This window comes from Elephas maximus, chromosome 23, assembly GCF_024166365.1.
Source record: "Elephas maximus indicus isolate mEleMax1 chromosome 23, mEleMax1 primary haplotype, whole genome shotgun sequence".
NCBI lineage: Eukaryota > Metazoa > Chordata > Mammalia > Proboscidea > Elephantidae > Elephas > Elephas maximus.
This window is the reverse complement of record NC_064841.1, coordinates 7,568,228-7,593,685: the sequence shown is the minus strand read 5'-3', so window position 1 is coordinate 7,593,685 and position 25,458 is coordinate 7,568,228. Positions and strand designations below refer to the sequence as shown.

Here is a 25,458-nt window from a genome sequence, read left to right as displayed (position 1 = left end):
TACCAAATGTCACTAGGCTTTCACAAGGTCGTGGACACTGTGGTTTGACTCAAATATGCCAGCCAGACCCATCTTTTGAGTCCAGAAAGAGTGAGGAATAGAGGTAGACAATAGGTGTCCAGGTAAAGCCTTCATGGCAGTGAACCTGGTGATGGCTATACACTTCTTTGTAGGATTCTGTGAGATAGAAGAGGCCCTGGGTATAAGGAAGAGGTGAGGATGTCTCCTCTTGTGGCATCCTATCAGAAGCAGCTCTAAATAGGAGATCAGTGCAGGCCCTCTGTGGAGGCTAAGGTTTCCTCAGATGACTGTTGGCTAAAACTGTGTGGCTGATATGGCTGTTACAGTCACAGTTGAATGTATACCTGATCTCTCGCCGACAGAAGTGGTTGGAGAAAGAAGCGGTATTTTTGTAGCAGGAATATGTGTGTGATTTGTTGCCTTTTTTCCTGTCTCCACCTCCTCAGCGGCAGCTAATTTAACTCTCATGGATTACATGATGTTCATCTAGATGTGTAAAGTTTCACTTATGCCATTTTCAAGATGATGAATGAGAGTTGTGCAATTCAAGCTCCTGAGTTCTCTGGGGGGAAAAAGTCATAGGATCCCCATGTTTCAGTTAGAGCGCGTTGGTATTGTGTCAGCATTCAGGGTATTTTGGGAACCTTCATCATCAGATTTCGGAATGTTGTACAAAATGGCGCCTAGAGCAGCTCTTGGGTGCTGGAGAGGGCTCTTTACATGCTAGAGAAGTCTGGACTAAAATCTCTTGTTTTAGATCAGATTAGACTTTGGCCGAAAAATGTTTAATGTCCGTAACGGCATCGGTTACATTCTTTTAATTCTTTCAGACCGTAGTAAAGCTACAAACTTAAACTTAATGGGTGTTGTGCGTGTGTGCATACATGCGTGTATGTGTGTGTGCGTGTGTGTGTTACTTTTTCTTTTATTGGCAATCTCAATAATTGTTAAGCCAAAGTGTGTGTCTGTGAATATGAACTCTTTATAGACTCAGGAAAGGGAAAAATCTAAACTCACAGTGTATTTCATCTGAGAACGTATTTTATCTCTGTGGTAAAAGTAATTGAAAGAAACTGGGACTGTTTCAGTGAAAAAACATTAATAAATTTCTGCTGCTTTTCTCTCGCTGGTAGAAGAAAGAGACCAAACCCATTGCTGTCGAGTTCATTCTGTCTCGTAGTGACCCTATAGGACAGAGCAGAACTGCCCCATAGGGTTTCTAAGGAGCAGCAGTAGATTCAAACTGCCGACCTTTTGGTTAGCAGCTAACACTTAAACACTGTCACCAGGGCTCCATATATATATGTGTGTGTGTGCGTATATATATAGATATATGTTATATACTAGTATGTATGTATGTATTCACCTGTAAGTTACCATTGCTAGCTAAGAAGCATGGCAGAGTTATAAAAATTTTTTTGAATGTTTGAAATGATATGTCATGACTGCCAATATTTCCTTTTTGACAAAATATTTCTGAGATATTTGTATCATCTTAGCTGAAAAAAAAGTCTTTAAGCATTTTCAATAGGAACCCACCAAATTCCCTTGCCAGAATTTCTGCCCCATATCTGAGCAACTTATATCTCCAGAAAGTGCTTCAGAAACATTTGCGTATCTCAGCTGTCCCAGAGGAAATGTTGGTTTTGTTGCAATAATTGAAATCAATGGTTCTAGCTTGGGCATTCTTAGCAGAAAACCAATATTTTAAAAGTGGGTGAAGACCTATGAATACAAGCTGGTACCCCTGTAATCGTGTCACTGCCTCTTTCTTTCCAGAGTCTACCCAATTATGATTCAGTAGTTTTAACCCTACCACATAGTTACCGTTTGGCAGCTTAATAACAGGACTCTTTAGAGCCTGGCTTCAAAAATCATAACATTGTTTTTATTTTAAGGTAGAGGAAGTAGAATGAAAAAATGGAAAATTAGTTTGCCCCGTTTTCAGATAGAGTTTATTTTATTAAGCAAGTTTGGCCAGTTTCAAAGTAAGATATTGTTTTATTTTTGATTGTTAGCTAGCTGTTAAGTTAAAAAAAAAATCCCTAAGACATCATTTTTTCTCTCAATTGCCATTCCTAGTTTCATTCAGTTTTACCCTTATTTTGGTTTGCTGTTAATTACCTGACTTCCATCATATTTTCAATTTATATCTTACCTATATACATCACATGCCCCTGGTTTTATATATGTATACTATATATGCTATATATGCTAGGAGCCCTGGTGGCACAATGGTTAAGCACTCAGCTGCTAACCAAAAGGTTGGAGGTTCAAACTCATCCAGTGGCTCCAGGAGAGAAAGAACCTGGTGATCTGCTTCCATAAAGATTATACAACCAAGAAAATCCTATGGAGCAGTTCTACCCTGTCACATGGGGTCGCTATGAATCAAAGTCGACTCCGTGACACCTAGCGACAGCAGCACTGTTAGGCACATACTCTATAATAATGTAAAAATACATTTTATTGAATTGTAATGTTTAAAAATGTAACCAGGCACTTGAGTATCGAACAGTTTATCTGAACATTTATCTTCCCTTTTTATAATCACAAGCTTTGTGGCAAATTTAAGGACTTTTGAGAAAAATCCTCAAATTCACAGTTAAACTCAAAGCACAATAAATTTTTTTTTTAAAAAAATTCACAGTTAACTTCAGAAACAGAGGAATTGATTAATTGATCTCTCAAATGACTATTATTGGTCTCATATAGGCTATTAAGACTACAGGCAAAATAGTGGTCTCTTTTGGACAGGCTACTTGTAATTTAAAGGTTTAGAAAAAAATTGACTTAGTTGGGTCCAGTACTTTACTGAACTCCCTGCGTTCCATTAAAAAATACAGTGTACGCATTACAGTGATGTCTTTAGAATCCGTGTTAACAGAGATTACACAGCCTGCTTGAATGGAGTCTGCGGTATCTGTAGTATAGGCTCCATACGGTGTCGGGCGTCCGCTGGACAGCTCCTTGGGTAATCTTCCAGAGCAATCTACAGAAGCAGAGATCAGCAACGTAACACCGTAAGAAATGCATTAAAATGGCGTTTCCCTAAGTGGATGTGGCAGATAACAGAGCAATGATTACAAGCCAAGCTTGTATTATATTACTGATGACTGATACACATTGTCACCTGGGTTTCTTTACCTGCATTATTTTTAGTACATTTAATATATGCAAGTGCTAAATTCAGCAACCGTCACTTATGAGCTTGAGAACTTAATAGAAAAGAAAATATTAACATTTACTGACTTCCCTACTATACCAGGTGCCATGTGTGAGGTTGGCCCAGGATTTTGCTTAATCCCCATACATCCCCAATGAGACAGATGCGATTGTTACTATGCTACAGATACAGTGTAGCCACTCAGAATAGTTAATTCATTTCCAGGGCTCACACTGTAAGTAACAAAGTTGCTATTTAAACCGAGCAATGTTTCATGAAATAGTACAGTTGTGGCCATAGGTGGAACTACATGTAGCTATCAAAGCTGAATAAAACCTTCTTTTATATTTGTTTGTGAATCCTGGCAGCCCAATTTAATTTACCTGGAAGCGAAATCTCTAGGTGGTTTGGAGTGGTTGCTCCTAGACGTAAACCTGTATACTTAACTCTAGATACCTATCAACTTTCTGATTTTAGATTTTCAGAACATAGTAGTATGTAGAAACTTCAGGTTGCCAAATACAGTGGATATCAACACACATCTTCTTTCCTTTCAGTTGAAACTTACAAAACTCTTCCTCTTGCATTTCTCCTTTTATTTTATTGTGGCAAGCTTTATTATGCTTTCCAGTCACTGCCATTTGAATAAAAGCATCATTTGGTTAGTACAACTCAGAACCAAGGTTTGGCGTTAGACTTAGTTTTTATTCTGTTATCTTCCTTGTGTCCAGAGCAGAACTGGGGTAGAATTGATCCGTAAGCATTTAGTAAGAAGTGTTTATTCATCCATTCTGAAAATGCTTACTGATTGGCACCTTTGGGCCAGGGACCAGGCTTGGTTCTGGGGATTCAGAGATCAAGCTGGTTATTTACTTTCTCTCTTTTTTTTTTTTTTTTCTGCAAAGGCGGGTGTGTTGCTTGTGGTTTTCTCCTGGGCTTTAGACAAAGTGTGTTTCATCTAAATTATTCTTGACCTTTTTATTTGTCGTAGCGCAATTATTCAGTAGCACACTCAGCATAAGACAACTTTTAAACTCGCTAAGAAGCTAAGTTTATCTACCATCACTTGCAGAGACAGGTTATGTTTTTTCCCATGCATGTCAGTGAAAAATGCATGTGGCTGTGCAGAGTTGTGTTTTTCAGTGTTTCCCGTCACATCAGAATCACCTGGAATGTTTGTTAAACTAGAGACCCCTAGGCTCTCCAGACTGATTGTCACAGACACTCTGGGAAGAGGGTTGGTAGTCTGTATACTTAAGAAAAAAAAAGGTATCCCCTGTTGATTTTTAGGAACACAGCTTTTTGAAAATGAGGATCCAAAGCGATTGAATCAAATGAAACAGAAATGTAACAGATATAAGGCATGGGATAGGACAGCGTTTTTCATGAGTGGATGTAGGAAGTACAGCCTGAAAACCAAAGGTATGATGTTCTGCTGAACTGCTTTAGATCCACTGATACAGAACGTGTCACACGAACACACGCGAGCCCTCTTTTTCATTAATTAGATATAGGCTGTGTTCCGAGATTGGAGGGACAAGGTGGCTCATGTTCAAGGGAGGCACTGGCTGAAGTGCTTAAGAAGATCAGTGTTAGTGTTGGCAAGGTCTGATTAGAGGCTCGGGGTTGTCTCTGCTATTTATAGAGCTATAGAAACCGACCTGAGTGAATTGGCAGTAACTAAATACTCAGGTCGAATATAACCTCACTTACCAGTCCCAGTTGCTCTCTAGTCTGATCTGACTCATGGTGACCCCATGTGTGTTAGAGTAGAACTGTGCTCCCCAGGGTTTGCAATGGCTGATTTTTTCAGAAGTATATTGCTAGGCCTTTCTTTTGAGGCACCTCTGGGTGAACTCAAACCTCTAAACTTTTGGTTATTAACAGAGTGGGTTAACCATTTATACCACCTAGGGATTGTAACCTCACTTATCCGCACTTAAATAAACTCAGTCTTGTGAAATACGACGTGGGGACATTGAGAACCAAAATTTCTCTTAAGAGACCAGTTGTTTTTTGTACCGCAAACACTGCAATTTCTCCAGGAGAGCGCAGCTGAGACAGCTTGTTCCCGTTAGAATTCTGTCAGATTTTATCACACTCATAAGCAGTAGTTTTCTGAGTCAATTTACAGTATAAGGTCAAATTACACAAAATTGATTTTTCTTAGGAAAATCAAAGAAATCTCAAGAAGGCGGATGATGACTTCAATTAAATATTTCATTTAGCCTTACAAACCGTTCTCATTAGATGTGTCGGTGAAAGAACTTGTTAAGGTAATAACTGACGTGATCTGTTACTGTCAACATGACTTGGCCGTATATTAAAATATTATGGGTACCATCCCTCATAGAAAATTGCATATTGCAGACTTTAATACATATTCCTGATTAAAAGAATTATCTCAAAAGGAAGACATAACACTCCTCACTTACTGTCTCATTATCTGACATTTTGTGTTTATGACAACTTTGGAAAAATTCTCAAGCAGTGCCTTTAGATGGTCCGGGCCTGGGCCCTCTGTGGGCTGCCCTGAACAATATACTGGAGGCTCTGGCAACTGCCAGGCCATGCACGGAGCAGTGGCCAGTTGGTTGCAGGATGCCTTCTCCTGTTTGTCCATAATGTCTCAGTCCTGCCACAGAGGGTGCGGGACAAGGTGGGAGGATGCAAGGTCGAAGGCAGGCAGGCAGGGGGATGCCAATTGAGGGCCTGAAGGTGCCGAGGAGGTCAGTGGGGATAGACAGGAAGGAGGGAGAGGGAAGGGGCCACCAGGAGCTGCAGGACCGAGACGGGACAGAGTATTAGTGGGGTCCCCACTCAGAGCAGATGGCAGCAGGCACGGCAGCACCCAACCACCACCACCTCCCCCTCCAGCCCCGGCAGTGGTGGTGAAGGCATGGTGGGGAAGGGGGACTGGTTGTGCCACACACATCCCTAGGCGTGCTGCGGGCACCCAGTGGGCGGTGAGTGACCAGAGGGGATATGGGCACTGAAGACTGGCATGGCTCAACTCTTGCGTAGCGCCGATTTTGCATAACGACTTGATCTTTGGACTCTAACCATGTCATTAAGTGAGGAGTGGGTGTATTCAGATTTCTTACTTTATAACTTAGTTTGTATCTCCGTTTTACACTGTAGATTTTTAAGAGAGAAAATATATCTATTTCTTGTTTTCTATTTCTTGGGAAATGGAAACCTGAAATGTCTTTGAAAGGTTAAAGGATACCTTTTTCATCAAAGCTTCTTTACACTGAGTAATCTCTGTGCCCATTGGGAACGTGTGGTATTTTTATTGTTTTAAACTGTAAATTTCCTAATACGTGGGCTTACGAAGCTTAGTTGTGCTTTTATTTGTTATGAGATAGTTGTGAAAGTGCTTTACTTGAGATACTATGTGCCGTGAGTCCTCTAAGTTTATTTCTTAAGAACTCAGTACAAGTAAAAATAGATGGTAAAACTTCATGGTTCTTTGGGGTTTGTTAAAGTTACCCATAAAGATAATATGGCAGTGAGTCTAATATTCTTTAATATTCTGTGATTTACTATTACTCTGAAAATTCATAGATTTTTTAAACTTCAGTCTAGAAACATGAGTGCTGAAGATGGGTAAAATGAATGAACTGCTCTAAGCTTTTAAACATGTATACATGAATACCTTATTATGGTCACAATGAATTTGGGTGAAGTCATCACTCGTTCTAAAGGTATGATAAAATGTTACGAGCAATGTATTGTGTGAAAATCCTGAGGTAGATTCAAGTGGTAGGTAAGTCTGTGTTACTGTTACTTTTTTAAGATTTGCTGATTGTATTTTTTTTTAAGATGATGTTTGCTGGTTTTGTGTTCTAGGGTCGTTGCTCCAGGGAGAACTGCAAATATCTCCATCCACCCCCACACTTAAAAACACAATTGGAAATAAATGGGCGCAATAACTTGATTCAGCAGAAGAACATGGCCATGTTGGCCCAGCAAATGCAACTAGCCAATGCCATGATGCCCGGTGCCCCACTACAACCCGTGGTGAGCGTGTTTTCAGTCCTTATTAAGTTTGTAATTCTGTGTGCTCAGCTTCACGTGAAAGTGATGATTGCCCTGAATCGAGTGAACACAGGTAGCAATATCGGTTGCCTAGCATTTTCCAGAAGAATTAAGCATCAAAACCCTCGAACAATTTTCACACTGTGAAGTAACTCATCTTCTGGCTAAAGCGTGTGGAAATTTACATCGTAGCAACTTCCCCCTGCCTGAAAATTCTCATCCAATTAAATCCTACAGCTTGCAGACGTTAAAACTGCCTTTGTTAAGATGGTTATCAAGTCCATCAGTATTGTTAATGTGCTTTTTCTGCCTACCTTTTAAAGATGATGGCGCCCTGGTGGTCCAGTGGTTAAGAGCTAAGGCTGCTAACCAAAAGGCTGGCAGTTTGAATCCACCAGCTGCTCCTTAGAAACCCAGTGGGGCAGTTCTGCTCTGTCCTACAGGGTCACTAGGAGTCAGAATCGACTCAACGGCAATGGGCTTGGTTTGGTTTGGTAAAGGTGATAGTGATTTCTTAAACTGGTATATGTAGACTTTAGTTTTGAGAAAATTTCTCCCTTTCCTCTGTCCTTGAAGAGAATCTTGTTGTGCTTCTCTTTCTTGGAAAAGAGCCTTTGTTATTCTTTCCAAACTTGAATTGAAATTTTTTTTTTTTTTAGTCACAATACTAGGAGAATTCTGACAGTGAATCAGTATCATCGTGGGCTTGAAAGTCTCATTGAAGGAGAGCAGGACAGGCAGAAACCCCCAGGGCTTAAAAAAAAAAAAAAAGAGCTAAATTTGATAAACTGTGGGTGGTCAGAGACAGGTAATCTTGCTGAGCAGTGTCTGGGGGTAACTCTCGATTCTGAGTTGTGAGTATGCCTTTGGATTTTTTTGATATGTGCGTAAAAAATGACTTTAACATAAATTATATTGATTGATTAAATTATGTTAATCTTTAATCAAATTATATTAATCTTTATTATTAATCTCTAATCAGATTTATAAAGATGTAAGAGATTAATATCATAATTACTTTTAGATTGCAAAAGCCTTTTTGATATTCATTGTGATATAGTAATTCCATATTTAAACGTATGTTGACATTTGCAAGGATCAGAATATTTGTCAGTGATTTTTGTCACTAACTTATACACAGTGTTATGGGACCATAGGAATGTAAAGGCCTGCATTTTCCTTGGCCTGTATACTAACTGGTTTCCTTTCCTAATACACAAATATCTGAACTCAATGTAATTAGTATTCTCTCTTAGAACTTAATGCAACAATCATTCCAGAAAAGAGGGGGGGATTGCATTTCAAGGTGGGGGATCTCCATGTTACATCAGCAGTTATCAGTACTATAGAGTCGAGGTGAGAGACTGTTAAAATCAGTTCTGTGTCTGTTTTGAACTTATCTTTTTTTTTTTTTTTTCCATTATTAGGGACTCATTTAAAAATACAACATCTTAAATTTATCTCTGTGACATCTACTTTCACTCTTCTGTATTTGGATGGTATTTGGATCACATGATTATTTCCATTTGGCTAAAAACAAGAAATACTTAGTTTTAGTCATTCTTATCTAAAATAAGATATAGTACAAGAGGTTTTTTTTACCATGTGGCCCTCACATACAGCTTCAAAGATCTGAAAAATCGTTGGGGTGGCTACTACCTTAGTTGATATAAGATGCAAGCCACTTTGTTCTACTTAAACATTTAAAGCAGGCTTACTGCCACGTTGTGCCCTCACTGTGGCTGAGAGCACCTCTGGTATCTGCAGGTGTGGTTCCTGGATTGAAGAGAACAGCTCTCCTCAGGGCAGTGAGCTCCTCACTGTAAAGTCTTGGTTCATTTCCCAAGCTAGTCCTTGAGCCTCGTGTTCCAGGGTCATCATCTGCGCAATCTTGGGGCAAACTAGAAACAACACTTATGAGCACATCTTTGAAATACTCCTAACAAATATTTGTTGTTTATGAAAATCATTAAATCACAGACAGATGAAGCCACTGGGCAAGTCCACACATTTTCTGGTGTTTCTGTTAGAAAATTCTGTGCTTAGAGAAGGCATCTTTTTATTGGTTATGAGCACACTCAGACTTGATGATCATGTGGCCAAATGTGGAATTACCCTTCTGTTAAAGCCACCTTGAGATCATAGTCTAAAAATACACTGTCTTCTGAGTGATGTTGTATAGTAAGTATAGAAATTATTTTAATCATTCCATTTTAAAGTGTTTGGGATTTTAATGATGGCAGAGAGGGGTTTAATTTCCAGGAAATTTGACTTTGAAATCCCACGTGAGACTTTTTCATTGTTTTTGTAGTCAGCCCCGTTTTGATGAGGATAATGGCGTGTAGATTCAGAAATAAGTGGAATGGTTATGACCAGTTGCTTACTGGAACCTTAATGCTGGACCTACGAATAGGGATTATAACAGGGCTGAGGCAGCCAGGTGACTAATATGGAAAAGGGTTTCCACTCAAAGAGAATGGCCACTAGTACAGAAAACAGTGTCTGAAGGCATAGGCATGGCTGGATCCAGCCCCATAGTGGTGATGTCGAAAGAGGTGATGCTGTGAGCAAATCCTGTGTCAGGAATATCTGAGGAGTGACAGGACTTAAGTCAGATAGGTGACGGCATCTTAGTTCTAGGAGAGACATCCAGTTTGAAAAAGAATCCCAAACAGTAGCTGGAGGAGCTGGAAGGGGAGAAGGGGCTAGCAAGGTCTGAGCAAATTTGGAGGCATCTGATACTGTACTGAGTCCTGGTGGCTAAGTGGTTAAGAGCTTGGCCGCCTAACCAAAATTTCGTCAGTTCGAAACCACCAGCTGCTCCTTGGAAACTCTTTGGGGCAGTTCTCCTCTGTCCTATAGGGTAGCTATGAGTTGGAATCAACTCGATGCAGCGGGTTTGGGTTTTTGTTTTTTTTTTTTTGGTAATACTGTGCCTGACAGGTAGCAGAGCTCAATAAACGCTTAATGAGAAAAGAAAGCAAATGAAGGAAGGAGTTTCCTGACCCTCGAGAAAACAGGCAGAGGTTCATGGCAGTTTACCTGCCCCAGAGTCCAAAGCAGTCATTATCAGGTCTCAGAGCACAAGCCCAACTATAGAGACTGGAACAGAGAAAGGGGACGTAAAGTGGGGAAGTTCTAGCTTGCTATTAGCAAAGGCAGCCAAGGGCTTAAAGAAGGTACCGTTGGCATCATGAAACAGTTATTGTGCCACCCAGCTTCAGGCTTAAGATATCCAGAACATGTCCCTGTGCAGACTTGGGGAATGCGGGGATTCATAAGGGAGTTTTCTGTTTTCATAGACTTTATTAGGTTGTAATGAAATGCACTGAATAAAGAATCAGAAAGAAGACTTAGCATTTTGGGGACAGATAACAATGCTTTAGGAAGACTTAGTGCACACAGCACTTTTTATGTCTTGAATCCTCACAACCTTCCTATGAAATAGATAATAACTCCCAACTTTAGAAGGGAAGACTCAAAGGTTCAGAAAGGTTAAGTAATTTGCCTAAGTTACACAGCTAGTAAATAGCAGGGCCAAGTTTTTAACTCAGGCCATTCAAATCCCAGCATCTATGCTCTGGAAACCCACTAATTGGAGACACCCCACCAATCAAATCTGGTCCTTGGTTGATTCATTTAAATTCTTTTGTCTTTCTCAACATACAGTGTGAAGTTTAAAATATATTATCTATGCAAGATCCTAACTGCCTTATAACATACACATAATATAGCCATTTTATATGATGAGAAAATAAACCAAACCAAACCTCCTGCCATCGAGTTGATTCCAACTCATAACGACCCTATAGAACAGACTAGAACTGCCCCGTAGAGTTTCCAAGGAGCGCCTGGCAGATTTGAGCTGCCGATCTGTTGGTTAGCAGCCGTAGTGCTTAACCACTATACCACCAGGGTTTCCCGATGAGAAAATAAGTAGCTTAAAATAAGTAATTAAATTTATTATCATGTCCTCTTCCTAAAATTAGCATAATAAATTATTGAACAATTGACATTAATTCTACACTTGTTTCTAAAGAATAAAACGATTTTTTCAAACGATCATTTTTTCCCTCTCTTTATCATATTATCTTTGAAGGCAAATGAAAGACCTATGGTGTTTGTCTAAATAAAAAAAAAAATCCTCTGTCTGTTTTCCTAAGTATTATCTCATAAAATTATTTTGAAATGTACTGTCTGGTGCAAAGGTAATCTGTTGAGAAATTACTAAAGAGTTCAACACAGTACCTACCTAGTTAACCAGAGAGGCTGTATCTTGCAGCTGTCAACATGGAGTCACCTGATATTTTTCTTTAGGGCATCCCAGAAATGTCTCTTTCAGAAATTTTATTGATTCCAGGCTCTCTTCAGTGCTCCCAAGGGCTCAGTGTAGGCATTGGTTGTGAGGAACCGGATATGAGCTCTAGATTCCACTTATATTGACCACAGGGCCCATTCCCCGTGCTCCCAAAGGTCAGTCTTATTGTTGTCATTGTTAGGTGCCCTTGAGTTGGTTCCGACTCATAGCTACCCCATGTACAACAGAACAAAACACTGCTCAGTCCTGCACCATCCTCAGGATTGTTGTTATGCTTCAGCCCATTGTTGCAGCCACTGCGTCAGTCCGTCTTGTTGAGGGGCTTCCTCTTTTTTGCTGACCTTGTACCTTACCAAGCATGATGCCCTTCTCCAGGGCCTGATCCCTCCTGATAACGTGCCCAACATACGTGAGACAAAGTCTCGCCATCCTCACTTCTGAGGAGAATTCTGGCTGTACTTCTTCCAAGACAGATTTGTTTGTCCTTCTGGCAGTCCGTGGTACATTCAGTGTTCTTCCCCAACACCATAACTTAAAGGCATCAGTTCTTCTTCGGTCAGCTTTGGCCATCCCAAGTCCTGATAGCGCCTGTCCTCAGGTACTTAAACCTAGCCACCTGCCTTGAAGTCTAAAACTAATGTGGAATTCTGCGTGCATTTCATGAATTTGATAGCCTACAGATAAACCCAAAAACTGAGTGCCGTTGAGTCGATTCTGACTCATAGCAACCCTAGAGGACAGAGTAGAACTGCCCCATAGAGTTTCCAAGGAGTGCCTGGCGGATTTGAACTGCCGACCCTTTGGTTAGGAGCTGTAGCACTTAACCACTACACCACCAGGGTTTCCAGCCTAGGGATCCCAGCCCATAGAAAGGTTAAAAAGGTACAGGTTTTAGCGAAAACTTCAGAGTTTTCTGTCCCCTCAGCTTTGCTGTCCGCACACGTTTTAGCATTTGTTGATAGTCAGATACAGAATGCTTTAAAGTCATCATTTGTCACATTTCCAGAACACCTAGAATTCTTAAATTGTTTTCTAGTGCTTTACTCTCCAGCATACCCAGCTAGTGGTTGAGATAAGGCTACTTCACCCGGAGTGTTTCTGGTAAAATGTTTCCACGTCAGTTGCCCTCATTGTGTTTCATCCACCCTGTGGGTCTTACTGCCTGTTTCCATCAAGGCGTCTGCACTTCCTCAAGCAGCCTGAGAACGAACGGGCCCTGAATTTGAGAACGGTGCCGTGTTGGGTCTATACATTTTAACTAGGAGGTTTAAGTGCATCTTCTTTATTGAAATGTTTGCTGTTGCAGCAAAACTTGATGGAAGGATGAAGTGAAGCTGAGAGTAAAGCAGGTAGTCATTCAATTGGTTCAGTCAGTGAGTCAGTCTAGACGCAGAAAGGATAACTGTATTAAATTTCATTCCAGTCTTATGCTATCTTCTTAGGGAAAAAAACAAAAAAAGACTGTGTAATACAAATTTGTTGATAACTCCCGTTAACTTTGGGTTCTATGTTTATATCCAAAACAGTTTTTGCTGCTGAAAACTCTCTTGGTGAAGAGTTGTATCTAACTAGAAACGTGGTTTCACATACCTTGATTGTGTGCTATTAAATTTTTTAACACGTTATTTTTTACTACTTGCAAGTTTGACCTTTGCAAGCACACACACGCACACACAATCAATCTAAACAATCTTACATTTAAAATTTACATTCCATACATCCCAACAGATACTAACTGTATATTATTTTTGTATATTCCCTCCATTTTATTAAAATTGGCAACCTGTTTCACAGAGCATTTTGATAAGTAAAACTGCATCTATGAGTCAGAGCTGACTCTGGCAATGGCTATGATATTTGCAACATTACAACATAATAAATTATCGAAGCTTAGGAAGATTAGTGTGAACATTGCAAAACAAAAAATACCCCAAAAGAAACCAAACTTTTCAAATGAGCATACTAGCAAATGTATGCTTATTTGAAATGTTAAGTTTTGAGGTAAAGAGAGGGAATAACAACTAATTTTCTCTTTTTTTAACCTTCGAAAACCTATTCTACAAAATATTTAATTCTTTTGCTAGTTTGTTTTTGCAGCAGAGACAAAAGCTACCAAATCCACCCACGTATTCGTTAAGCAAACATTTGTAGAGTATGTTGATGGATGCCAGTTGCGGGATAAATGTAGATGAACAGAGCATAAGGCAGAAAAGCATGCCCTCTGGGAGCCTGAAGTCTCCTTAGAGTAGAAGAGCTATTGAGGGAAACACCAAAAACCAATGGCCTTGGAGTCAGTGATGACTCCTGACGACCCCATGTGTGTCAGAGTAGGATTTTCAATTTCGGATTTTTGGAAGTAGATCACCAGGCCTTTTTCTGGGGCACCTCTGGGTGGACTGAAACAGCCAACCTTTCAGTTAGCAGCTGAGCTTATTCATGTTTGCACTCCTCAGGGACTCCCAGGCAAACACTCGTGGTGATGAATGCTGTGTTGGAGTGATGAGGGTCACTATGGAAAGAGAGGGTAGAAAAAGTCTGACTCTTCTGAGTTGAGGTATGGGTGGATGAGGGGAAACTTTAGAGGCAAAGTTGATTCTTGAAGCATGGTTAGGGATTAATTAAGCAGGTGGGCTGGATGGGAATAATAGTCAGTGTGGAGCAAAGATGAGGTGCAAAGAAGAGGGTCATAGGGAAACACCTCTTTTGGGAGACCTCACGCAGAATCAGAAAGCTGAACCTATTTCTGTTTCGAAATATGAGGAAGTCATGTCATGTATGGCACTGGAGTCATCTGTAAGCTTTCAAAAATGCTACCTGCATATCCTTCCCCAGAGGTTCTGATAAGTTGAGGTGTGGCCTGGGGCCTCAATAGTATATGAGTTCTGCAGGTGACTCTGATAGCAGACACTGAAGACCACTGGATTCAGAAGGTCTTGCATCAGACACAACTGTGTCTAAACCCTCTGTCTTCCATTCACTCGTTTTTTGACTATAGGTACATAATCTCCCTGAACCTGTTTCCTTAGCTGCAAAATGTAGTTAATACCCAGCTGACAAGGCTGTCATTCATTCACTCATTTGTTCATTTACTTCCTCCAGCATCCGTTTAACAAATAGTTATTGAGTACCTGCTATGTGCCAGGCATTGTTCAAGGTGCCGGGGATTCAGTAGTGAACTAAACAAATCTCCCCACTCCCCAAAGCCAAAAACCTGTCCTCATGGAGTTTGTACTCTACTGTTAGGAGGATCCAGTACTGTAACACAGGTGAAGCACTTTACACGATACCTAGCACAGAGTCAGTGGAGGGAATTACTGGGAATAATCATGTTTGCACACAGTGAAGTAGGGTCCTAATGTGGTATGGAATAACATTTTCGTTTATAAGGAAGCCTCATTACCTTCATGAAACAGTGATTAGCCCCTAAACAGCACCAAAATTAATAAGTTTGCAATTTGTTTTTCTCTGCAGAGGGTGCACTGGCGAAAGCCATCATAACCCAACCTTCCTTAGGCCTTACAGGAACAAAGGTATCTGTAAATCATTATCACCAGGATGTAGTTAGTAGCAGATACATCAATTATATGTTTATATGTTATCTCTTGGATACTGCAGAGAAAATAGGATGCAACTCAATCATGCCATCGCATTAATACCCGTCTTTGAGATTCTTCGAATTCTTATGCAGGAAGGCTTTTGGAGTGGAGAGCTGGCTGTGAAGCACTTCAAGTGCTTTCATAATCCAATTAGGGCACTCTGGGCCAGGGGGGACCTTTCTCCAACATGGTACTCTTTGAGAAAAAGCAATATAACAAATTTACAAATATTCAAAAGAAACACACAGGAATGTTACCCTTTTTTTTTTTTCTTTTGGGTAGCTTTTAGAATCAAGTTTCAAAGTATAGAGCTATCGTTATCAATTGTCTGCCTGGTCGGAAAATAGCTCTTCTTATCTTGAGAGGGAACAAGTGATGATGTTTTACATTTTTTAAAGCGGCTACTTGGGGACAGTGTCCTGAAATTCTTCGGATTTTCATTTTCTCTGCTGAATTCAGTCAGAAAATCAATTCATGAGATGATTCTGTAGGATAACGAATCCTGAGGGAAGGCTGTCGCCAGTTAATGAGGTCCATATTTTTATATAATGAAATTCTTCAAATGTAATTTGTCCGCATTATATGCATTTGTAGATTATCAGTGTATTTTTGTCCGTGAAATTTAACAAAAGTGAATTTTACTGGCCACTGATCTTGTTTTACTGAAATAAGACTGTTTTTGTTCATTCCAAATAAGGTTGTAAATTTGACCTCTGCTTTTTTCTGGGTAATTATAGTAGGTTGTGTGCAGTGACATATAAACATCTCAGTCACTTTCTGTAGTAAACTTTAAAGGTGCCCATGAAAAATGCGCTATCCGGAAATACATGTTAATTCATAGCGATATAATGCAAAGAGGAGTGATATTTACTGGCTCTGTCCTCCAAATCCTAAGCTCCTCTTTTAGTCCTCTATGCTAAATTTCTTATTTCTACATTTTTAATAGAAATTAGAGTGCTGATCTGACTAGGATGTCATATACTGAATGAGATTATGTATGTGTGTGACTATGTTTATTGTAACAATAATTATTATAGCACAAAAGAAACATGTTTTAAAAAACAGATACATTCTTTTTCCAGCCTGGCCCTGACCCAATAAAATGAAATTCAAGTATTCCCTTATCCTTGTGCAGTGGTTCTCAGCTGAGAAGATTTTGTTTCCCAGGGGACATTTGGCAATGTCTGGAGGAGACATTTTTGATTGTCACATTTTGATTGTGTAAGTTTTACCTTTGTATCCCTCAGTAGAAATTCAAGCTCAGCATAATCTCACTGCACAGGTCCCCCTGCGTCCTGCTCCTGCTGCTGCCTTGCAGCCAGTGGCCAGTGGAGCAACATTCGATCAGCTGCTGCTCAAAACTGTTGGTGAACAGAGCTTGCCCTGGACTCTGGCTCCTGACAGGCTATGGATTGCTAATACCTAGAATGCATGAGTGTCTTCCTGTTGTCCATGGTCAGCTGCTCTGGGCAGGGATGGGGCCAAGGATCAGAGATTTCACTTCAGGCCACTTCGTCAGGCAAGAACCATGGACCTGCAGAGCAGCTAACCGTGGCAATCAACTCAGTTTATTCAGAGGTATCGTTAGTTTTAGCATATCAGTGTCATTTATGATGTAGTCCTTCTTCTCCCCAGTGAATCAAACTGCGTATTAAATAATCTATCACTTTCTTCTTAGTAAATATTTGTATGTTAGTACAAAGGTTTTGCCCTAAGAATATTTGTGAGGTCACAGGAGAAGTGCACCCTGTAGGCCAGGGTTTCTCAGCCTTGCTGTTATTGACGTTGTGGACTGGATGATTCTTTCTTTGGAGGGAGAGGGGCTGTCCTGCGCATTGTAGAATGCTTAGCAGTGTCCCTCTCACTATGTGCCAATAGCACTCCCCAGCAGTGACAGCCAAGGCATGTCTCCAGATATTGCCAAATGTCCCCAAAGAAGCAAATGGTCCCCCAGTTGAGAACCACGGTCCTAGAAAAGGGGACTAATTGAATTTCATTGTATTGGGTCAGGGCCAGACTGAATAAAGGATATATATTTATATATATGTATATATTTTTTTATATGATTCATTTGTGCTATAATAATTATTGTTGTGATAGCCATCTTATGTAGTATAAAGCTTTACTCCAGAGTTCTCTTCCATACTACACAGACTCTGGGATCATCAACCTTTTCATTCCCATCAGAGGGAAGAACTAGCTAAATTCTAATGTCCCTTCTAGTCTAAAAAGAGTCTATGATTCTATTCTTCTTTATTGTTGGGAAAAGAAAATAAATTATTCAACGTTATCTTAAAGAACAAGGTCCATTTGTCTGTGAGTTTAGGTGTTTTGAAGACAAATATAATTACGACACAGAACATTAAACTTCAGGAATTGAGAACTGTGAAATTTGAAATGATGCATTGTTAAAGAGGGAAGTTGTCATGCTATGGGATACTTTAAAAACTGGGAAGGCGAATTGTTAGAATTCAGGTAAATTAATGCTGCTAAAGAACAAATATGTTTCACAAATTTCTGGGAACAAAATTGTCCTTGTTGTTGTTAGGTGCCCTCCAGTTGCTTCCGAGTCAGTGACCATGTGTACAAAAGAACAAAGACTACCTGGTCCTGTGCCATCCTCACAATTGTTGCTGTATTTGAGCCTATCATTGTAGCCACTGTGTCAGTCCATCTCATTGAGGGTCTTCCTCTTTTTCACTGACCCTCTAAATAAAAATGAAATCCTTGAGAACTTCTATAACTTCTGTGTTTATCATGATGTTGCTTATTGGTCCAGGTGTGAGGATTTTTTTCTTTATGTTGAGGTGTAATTCATACTGAAGGCTGTGGTCTTTGATCTTCATCAGTTAGTGCTTCAAGTCCTCTTCACTTTCAGCAAGCACGGTTGTGTCATCTGTATATTGCAGGTTGTTAATGACTCTGCCTCCAGTCTTGATGCCACATTCTTCTTCATATAGTCCAGCTTCTTGAATTGTTTGTTCAGCATACAGGCTATATAAGTATGGTGAAAGGATACAACCCTCAGCACACCTTTCCTGATTTTAAACCACCCAGTATCCCCTTTTTCTGTCCAAACAACAGTCTCGTGATCTAGGTACAGGTTCCTCATGAGCACAATTAAGTGTTCTGGAATTCCCATTCTTTGCAATGTTATCCATAATTTGTTATGATCCACACAGTCCAATGCCTTTGCATAGTCAATAAAACACAAGTAAACATATTTCTGGTGTTCAGTGCTTTCAGCTGAGATCCATCCACCATCAGCAGTGATATCTCTCATTCCATGTCCTCTTATGAATCCAGCTTGAATTTCTGGCAGTTTCCTGTTGATGTACTGCTGCAACCAACCGTTTTTGAATGATCTTCAGCAAAATTTTGCTTGTGTGGGGTATTCGTGACATTGTTCAATAATTTCTTCATTCTGTTGGATCACATTTCTTTGGAATGGACACAAACGTGGACCTCTTCCAGTCAGTGGGATGGGTTGATGCCTTCCAAAACTTCTTAATGAGTGCTTTCAATGCAGCATTCCTTTGTCGAAACGTCTCAATTGGTATCCCATCAATCCCGGGAGCCTCGTTTTTTCCAGTGCCTTCGGTGAAGCTTGGATATCCTAATACCATCAGTTCTTTATTATATGCTACCTCCTAAAATTATAGAAGAAAAAAATTCTTTTTGGTACAACGACTCTTGTATTCCTTCCATTTTCTTTTGATGCTTCCTATGTCATTCAGTTTTTTTGCCCATATACCTCTTTAATATTGCTTGAATTTTTTTTCTTCAGTTCTTTCAGTTTGAGAAATTCAAAGCATGTTCTTCTCTTTTGGTTTTCTAACTCCAGGTCTTGCATGTTTCATTATAATATTTTACTTTGTTTTCTTGAGCTGCCCTTTGACATCTTCCGTTTAGCTCCTTTACTCAAGGTGGATTAACCAGTAAGCACAGTATGCACTGGCTTATAGTAAGGTGGGCATGGTGAAAACCAAGTGAAATTGTACAGTATACATTAGTAAGTAAGCACAGTTAAGCCCTGGTAATACAGTGGTTAAGAGCTCGGCTGCTAGCGGGAAGGTCAGCAGTTTGAATCCACCAGCTGCTCCTTGGAAACCCTATGGGGCAGTTCTACTCTGTCCTGTGAGTAGGAATTGACTCAATAAATTCAGGTGAGTTATACTCAAGGTTGTACTTTGGCTCTTGTGGACTTGTTTTAATTTTCTTCAGCTTCAATTTGAACTTGCGTATGAGCAGTCGATGGTCTGTTCTGCAGTCCTCCCTAGCCTTGTTCTGACCGATGAGCTTATCCATTGTCTCTTTCCACAAATATAGTTGATTTGATTCCTGTGTATTTTATCTGGTGAGATCCATGTTGCTGTTTATGTTGTTGAAAAAAGATACTTTCAATGAATAAGTCATTGGTCTTGCAAAATTCTGTGTGGGATCTCCTGCATCATTTCTATCACCAAGGCCATATTTTCTAACTGATTCTTCTTCTTTGTTGCCAAGTTTTCCATTCCAATACCAGTAATTGTCAATGTATCTTGGTTGCATGTTTGATCAATTTCAGACTCTAGAAATTGGTAGAAATCTTCAATTTCTTCATCTTTGGCATTAGTGGTTATTGCATAAATTTGAATAATAATCATATTAATTGGTCTTCCTTGTAGGCATATGGATATTTCCTATCACCGACAGATTTGTATTTCGGGGTAGATCTTAAAATGTACTTTTTGATGATGGGTATGATACTGCTTCTCTTCAATTTGTCATTTCCAGCATGGTAGACCATATGACTGTCCAATTCAAGATGGCAGATGCCCATCCGTTTTAGCTCACTGGTGCCTAGGATATTGATCTTCAAGCATTCCGTTTCATTTTTGGACAGCTCCCAGTTTTTCTTGATTCATACTTTGTACATTCCACATTCTGATTATTTAAAAAATGTTCGCAGCTGTTTCTTCTCATTTTGAGTTGTGCCACATCAGCAAATGAAGTTCCCAAAAGCTTTACTCTTTCAACCCCCTAAGGTCAGTTGTACTTTGAGGAGGCAGCTCTTCCCGAGTTGTATTTTGAGTGCCTTCCAACCTGAGGGACTCATCTTCCAACACTGTTATCAGACAGTGAGCATTCCACTACTATTCATAAGGTTTTCACTGGCCAATTTTTTCAGAAGTAGGTCTGCACGCCCTTTTCCTAGTTTGTCTTATCTGGAAGCTGTGCTGAAATCCGTCCACCGTGGGTGACCCTGCTGGTATTCATCATACCGGTGGCATGGGAGCAAAATTACTTATTAACAAAGAGAGACGATCCGCATATCATCTTTAAAGCATTTTTGGCAGGAGTTCTATCCTGCGGCGGTTCACTAGACGCTGCTATATGTATTTCCTTGAACTACCATGTAACATTTCTTTGGAAGTGTCTTCAGTTCCAGATTCCACATTTCTGACTGGTTTCTCCCCAGTAAGGTGAATTCGTTCCTGAATAGATCACAAATGTGTGATAGGCCAATGGAACATTTAAAATTGCCTCTGGAAAACTAGCTTTCAGTGAGTGTGCCAAACGCTGCGTCTTACATGTGCAGAAGCAAAAGTGTCATCATCAGCTCTCACACATCCCGTGAGATGTATTTGCGGTTTACGTTAACTGTGAAACTGTTGTCTGCTGGGAGCTCTGCTTTATTTATTCTAGGTAATAGGACACTTGCAACCTATTAACAGTTGTAAACAACTCTTTCAAGTACATCTGACCAAGCAATTATGAAATGTATTTCTTAAACAAGTTTGCAGGATTTCATCAGGAAAATATGGAGATTAGGTAACCAGAAGAAGGTTCTGCATAGAAAAAGACATTGCCAGCATTATAGACCCCAAGATTCAAAACTCCAGTGGGGGATTTACTGGATATATTTTTAAAATATGTAAATATAAAAATATATATTTTAATGTATTTTTAAAAAGTGTTTATTCGATGAATGCTTATTTAGTGAAACATACTTACCTTAAGTGAGAGTAAATAAACTGAGAATCAAAGGGAGGGGGGAAAGGATGGATTGTGGATAGATGGATGTATAGATGGTTGATAGATGGATAATGTAGGAGGTCAGGTTTGAGTGAGGCCTGTCTATTAAATATTGCTCTTATTTTATTTTTCAGCCAATGTTTTCAGTTGCACCAAGCTTAGCCACCAATGCATCAGCAGCCTTTAATCCTTACCTGGGACCTGTCTCCCCCAGCCTGGTTCCAGCAGAGATCTTGCCCACTGCACCGATGCTGGTTACAGGGAATCCCGGGGTACCCGTGCCTGCAGCTGCTGCAGCTGCTGCTCAGAAATTAATGCGCACGGACAGACTCGAGGTAGGAAATGACGGGTTGGTTTCTTCCTGGACTCCTTTCTAATCCACTGACTATATTTGCTTGCTCTTGCCATGGCCTAAAAAGGTTAAAAAAAAAATTCAAAGCAGAGATTTTGGTCTGATGTTTGGAGCGTTTTCCTAGAATATTTGTGTACTAAATTTGTCTAATGTAATATTTATATTTATTTTATTATTAAATTTGTCTAATGTAATATTTATAAAAGGAGCCTTAGTTGGCACAAACGGTTAAGTGCCCAGCTACTAACCAAAAGGTGGGAGGTTCACGTCCACACAGAGGTACCTCAGAAGAAGATCACAGCCATTGGAAATCCTGTGGAATATAGTTCTGCCCTACACACTGCAGTAATCATGTGTCAAAATGGACTCAATGGCAATAGTTTTTTCTCTTTTTCTTAATGTTTATAAAAGTCAAGGCATGCATTTGTAGGACAGTGATAAGTGCTTGGATTCTGGAGTCAGACCACCTGTTACTTGACTGTGCCTCAGTTTCCTCTTCTTTAAAACAGTGATAATAATGTCACCTACCTCAAAGAATTAGAAGTGTCTGGCACATAGCAAAAAAAAAACCCAAACCTTTTGCTGTAGGGTCGAACCTGACTCAGAGCGATCCTATGGGACGAGGTAGAACTGCCCCACAGGGTTTCTGGGGAGCAGCTGGCAGATTCGAGTTCTTAACCACTGCACCAGCAGGGCTGGCTTCTTAAATGTTTATAGTTGTTTTTGCTCTCATGAACAGAAAGGTCTATCAGTCTGCTAACGCTTGTTCTCATAAAGATGTTACAAAGATGATTTAGTTACTATCTATAAAGCATTTTCAGATTTATTATTGCAAGTTTCGTCATAAGCCTCTGTAATATTTTGGTTAAAATAGCAAGGCTGTTTTGTTTGTGAAGTGATGCTCTTATAAAAATTTTAAAAATAGGAAATCCCACAGTGCTCTAAGTCCTAGAGTCAAGGATAATTAGATACATGCGCCTTCCTGTTGCTACATGAAAAAAAAATGAACATTGTAAGTCTTAGTTTGAAATGGTGGCTAAGAGTTCCAGCATGCTTGTGAATTAACGGACTTGGTAAACTGTCGACGTGGGAAAAATGGGCAACGTTACAGTACATGGAAGCCATGAAGGCTGATGTTGGTGTTCAGCTAATGAATAAAATGACCTTTTACTCTTCTCCCTGGTTAGGATGTGGCAATACTGAGTGCTGAGAAGTTTTGCATGTATTAATTACTGAGAAAACGGCAAAATAAGGCTGTTGTGTGAACATAATTGGCTCCAGTGACTTATTAGTTTAGCAGGAATTTAGTGAATAAATATCAACTTCTTATGAAGTTCTGTTGGCGTGCCTTACAAAGGACCTCACATTTCAGCATGTTTTTATGACTGTGACCACCTTTTTGGTGGTACTATCCCAGCTAATACCTGCTGAGTGTTTAGTGCACACCGGACACGGTGCCAGCTTTTTACCTGAATTACTTATTTAACCCTGACAACAGTCTCATGTGGAAGGTGCTCCATTTTAAAGGGAAATACATTTAGGTGGAGAAGTGTGAAGTCACTTGTTCAAGATCATGTAGGTGGGATGATCCTGTAGGGTATAAACTCAGAACTCAGTTTTTAAACACTCTCCAGCAAGTGGTGACACAAAGAGGAGGTGGTACAGTTTGGCTCCCGTGTATTTTTAGAAGTTTTTGTCTTTGAGGCTTATTTCTGACCTTTCATTGAATGTTTGCAAAAAACCAAAAACACACCCACTGCCACTGAGTCGATTTCAAATCATAGTGACCCTATAGGACAGAGTAGAACGGCCCCATAAGGTCTCCAAGGCTGTAAATCTTTACAGAAGCAGACTGCCACATCTTTCTCCCGCAGAGTAGCTGGTGGGTTCAAACCGCCGACCTCTTTAACCACTGCGCCACCAGGGCTCCCATTTGGTACCATAAATAGAACTTAGAAGGACATTGAGACCTGCCTGTGAATGCAGTCACCGTAATGTTTCAATGGAAGTCAGTGAAACGCACCACTGAGGCAAGCCCTCTGTGGATGGAGGGCTCAGCTGTATGATCGAGGTCCACCTTGACCTTTGGGTGGTTTGTTACTGTGCTTACTCCTGAATGGCTAATGGCTGTTTGCAGACAAATTTGGAAGAAATTTTAAATATTTTAAATGTATTGGACGCTCAACATGTGAGGCAGTTTCTGCCACTGCCCCCACCCCCAGTCCCCGACCTTTCCGGAGTAAACCCTCGGTTTTTAATGCATAAATGTCAACTGATTAATGGGAACTAAGTAGACAATCTGAGATGGACTTTAATGAATTAATTATTAATAGGGGATGATATTCAAAAAGCTGAGAGAATGGAGACTTCAAAAGTCTGAGCTATGTGGTCAGAGCCTCTGTAATCTTCCAGAAATTTCAGGTTGTCTGTAATTTGGTTATCCTTCGTATAGCGTTTAATTGAAACGAAGCCCTTTCAGTTTTGTTTTTCTTTTTGTGAGGAGCTACTTCACATCTCTTGCCTGTTTTCTTTTGCTCTCTGGTTTTCATTTTCACAAGAACTGGCTACTGTTGCATGGACCGTTATTTCCCTTTGACCTGAATCCACTTATCTAAACGCCTGATAGCAGTGTAGCTTCCTGTCTTATTCTCTTTAATGGGACCTGATCCGATGTCCCAGTTACAACCTGTTAGGATATTTGCAGTATGAAGCTAAGAGACATGTCTTTCTGCTCTCGCTTGTGATTTTATACATTCCTGTCTTCAGGTTTTTAAGGAGCCCTGGTGATGCAGTGTTTAAGCGCTTGGCTGCTAACCAAATGGTCAGCAGTTCAAACCCACCAGCCACTCAGAGGGAGCTTCTGTAAAGATTTACAGCCTTGGAAACCCTATGGGGTAGTTTTACTCTGTCCTGTAGGGTTGCTGTGAGTCCGAATCTGACTCAACAGCAATGGGTTTTATCTTCAGGTTATTTTTCTCATGTTAATTGCACTACAGAGCCTTGGTGGCACAGTGGGTAAGAGCTCAGCTGCTAACCAAAAGGTCGGCAGTTTGAATCCATCAGTCTCTCCTTGGAAACCCTCTGGGGCAGTTCTACTCTGTCCTGTAGTCTCACTATGAGTTGGAATCAGCTGGACGGCAATGGGCTTTCATGGGTTAATTGCACTACATGTTGAAGTCTGAAAGACACGGCAATAAATGCACACGTTTATTTACTGGTTGGCCACATGTTTAGTTATTTTAAGTCTATACTCTATTTTTTTTCTTCATCAAACCTTGCAGCACATTTTAAAATTTTTACTTCCTACTGATGTGACATTTTTCCAATTCAGGTAAAATATTAGACAAATCCTCTTGCTACTTTTTTCTCTCTTTTTGCTACAACTTAAGCTAAGCAATAAAGAAATTAAAAGTGCTATGGATTATCAGCTTTCTGGTTCTTATATAATTGCTTAGAAAAACGGACAGATATTTACAGCATCTGATATGATACTATAGAAATATTTCATTGGAAAACGGGAATCAAAGGAATAGTCCCAGCCGTGTGGCTAAGTAGGTAAGTGAGCTTCGGTCCGGCTTCACGTGCTCTCTGGTCATTATGTTCCTCGTCCACAAATTTAGAGGATTTATACCTCAACATTCCTAAAATCACCACTAATTAGAACATTCTAGGGTCATTTAGATCCTTTTCTTGCTTTTGATACCAGCTGCAAGCTACTGAAAGATTGAATTAAACATAGGCATACTCACACATTTTATGTCAGTATTTATGATAGCTGATTTTGTTGGGCATCTTTTAAAAGACTTGTAGTCACATAATTTCTGAACTCTAAAATCTAGGCTTCATGGTTTTCTTTACAGAAGAGTAAATATCTTAAATATCAATCCCTGGAATGTAACTTTTGAAATTTCTTTTTATGACTTGGGGGTCCCTTTCTGTAATTTCC

At 40.0% G+C, this 25,458-nt stretch overlaps 1 protein-coding gene across 7 annotated transcripts in view; it reads left to right on the top strand.

Annotated features, from left to right (window-relative positions):
* The window catches only part of MBNL1 (muscleblind like splicing regulator 1), a 157,612-nt gene that overhangs the window by 101,926 nt on the left and 30,228 nt on the right, over positions 1-25,458 (top strand). For all 7 annotated transcript variants that reach the window (XR_007515080.1, XM_049867463.1, XM_049867462.1 and 4 more), the window contains exons 3-4: positions 7,040-7,210; positions 21,295-21,495. Coding sequence is in view for 6 of the 7 variants with exons in the window: in XM_049867463.1 (XP_049723420.1) it covers positions 7,040-7,210; positions 21,295-21,495 (372 nt within the window). In the remaining variant the exon portion in view is untranslated. The remainder of the gene's footprint in view (positions 1-7,039; positions 7,211-21,294; positions 21,496-25,458) is intronic.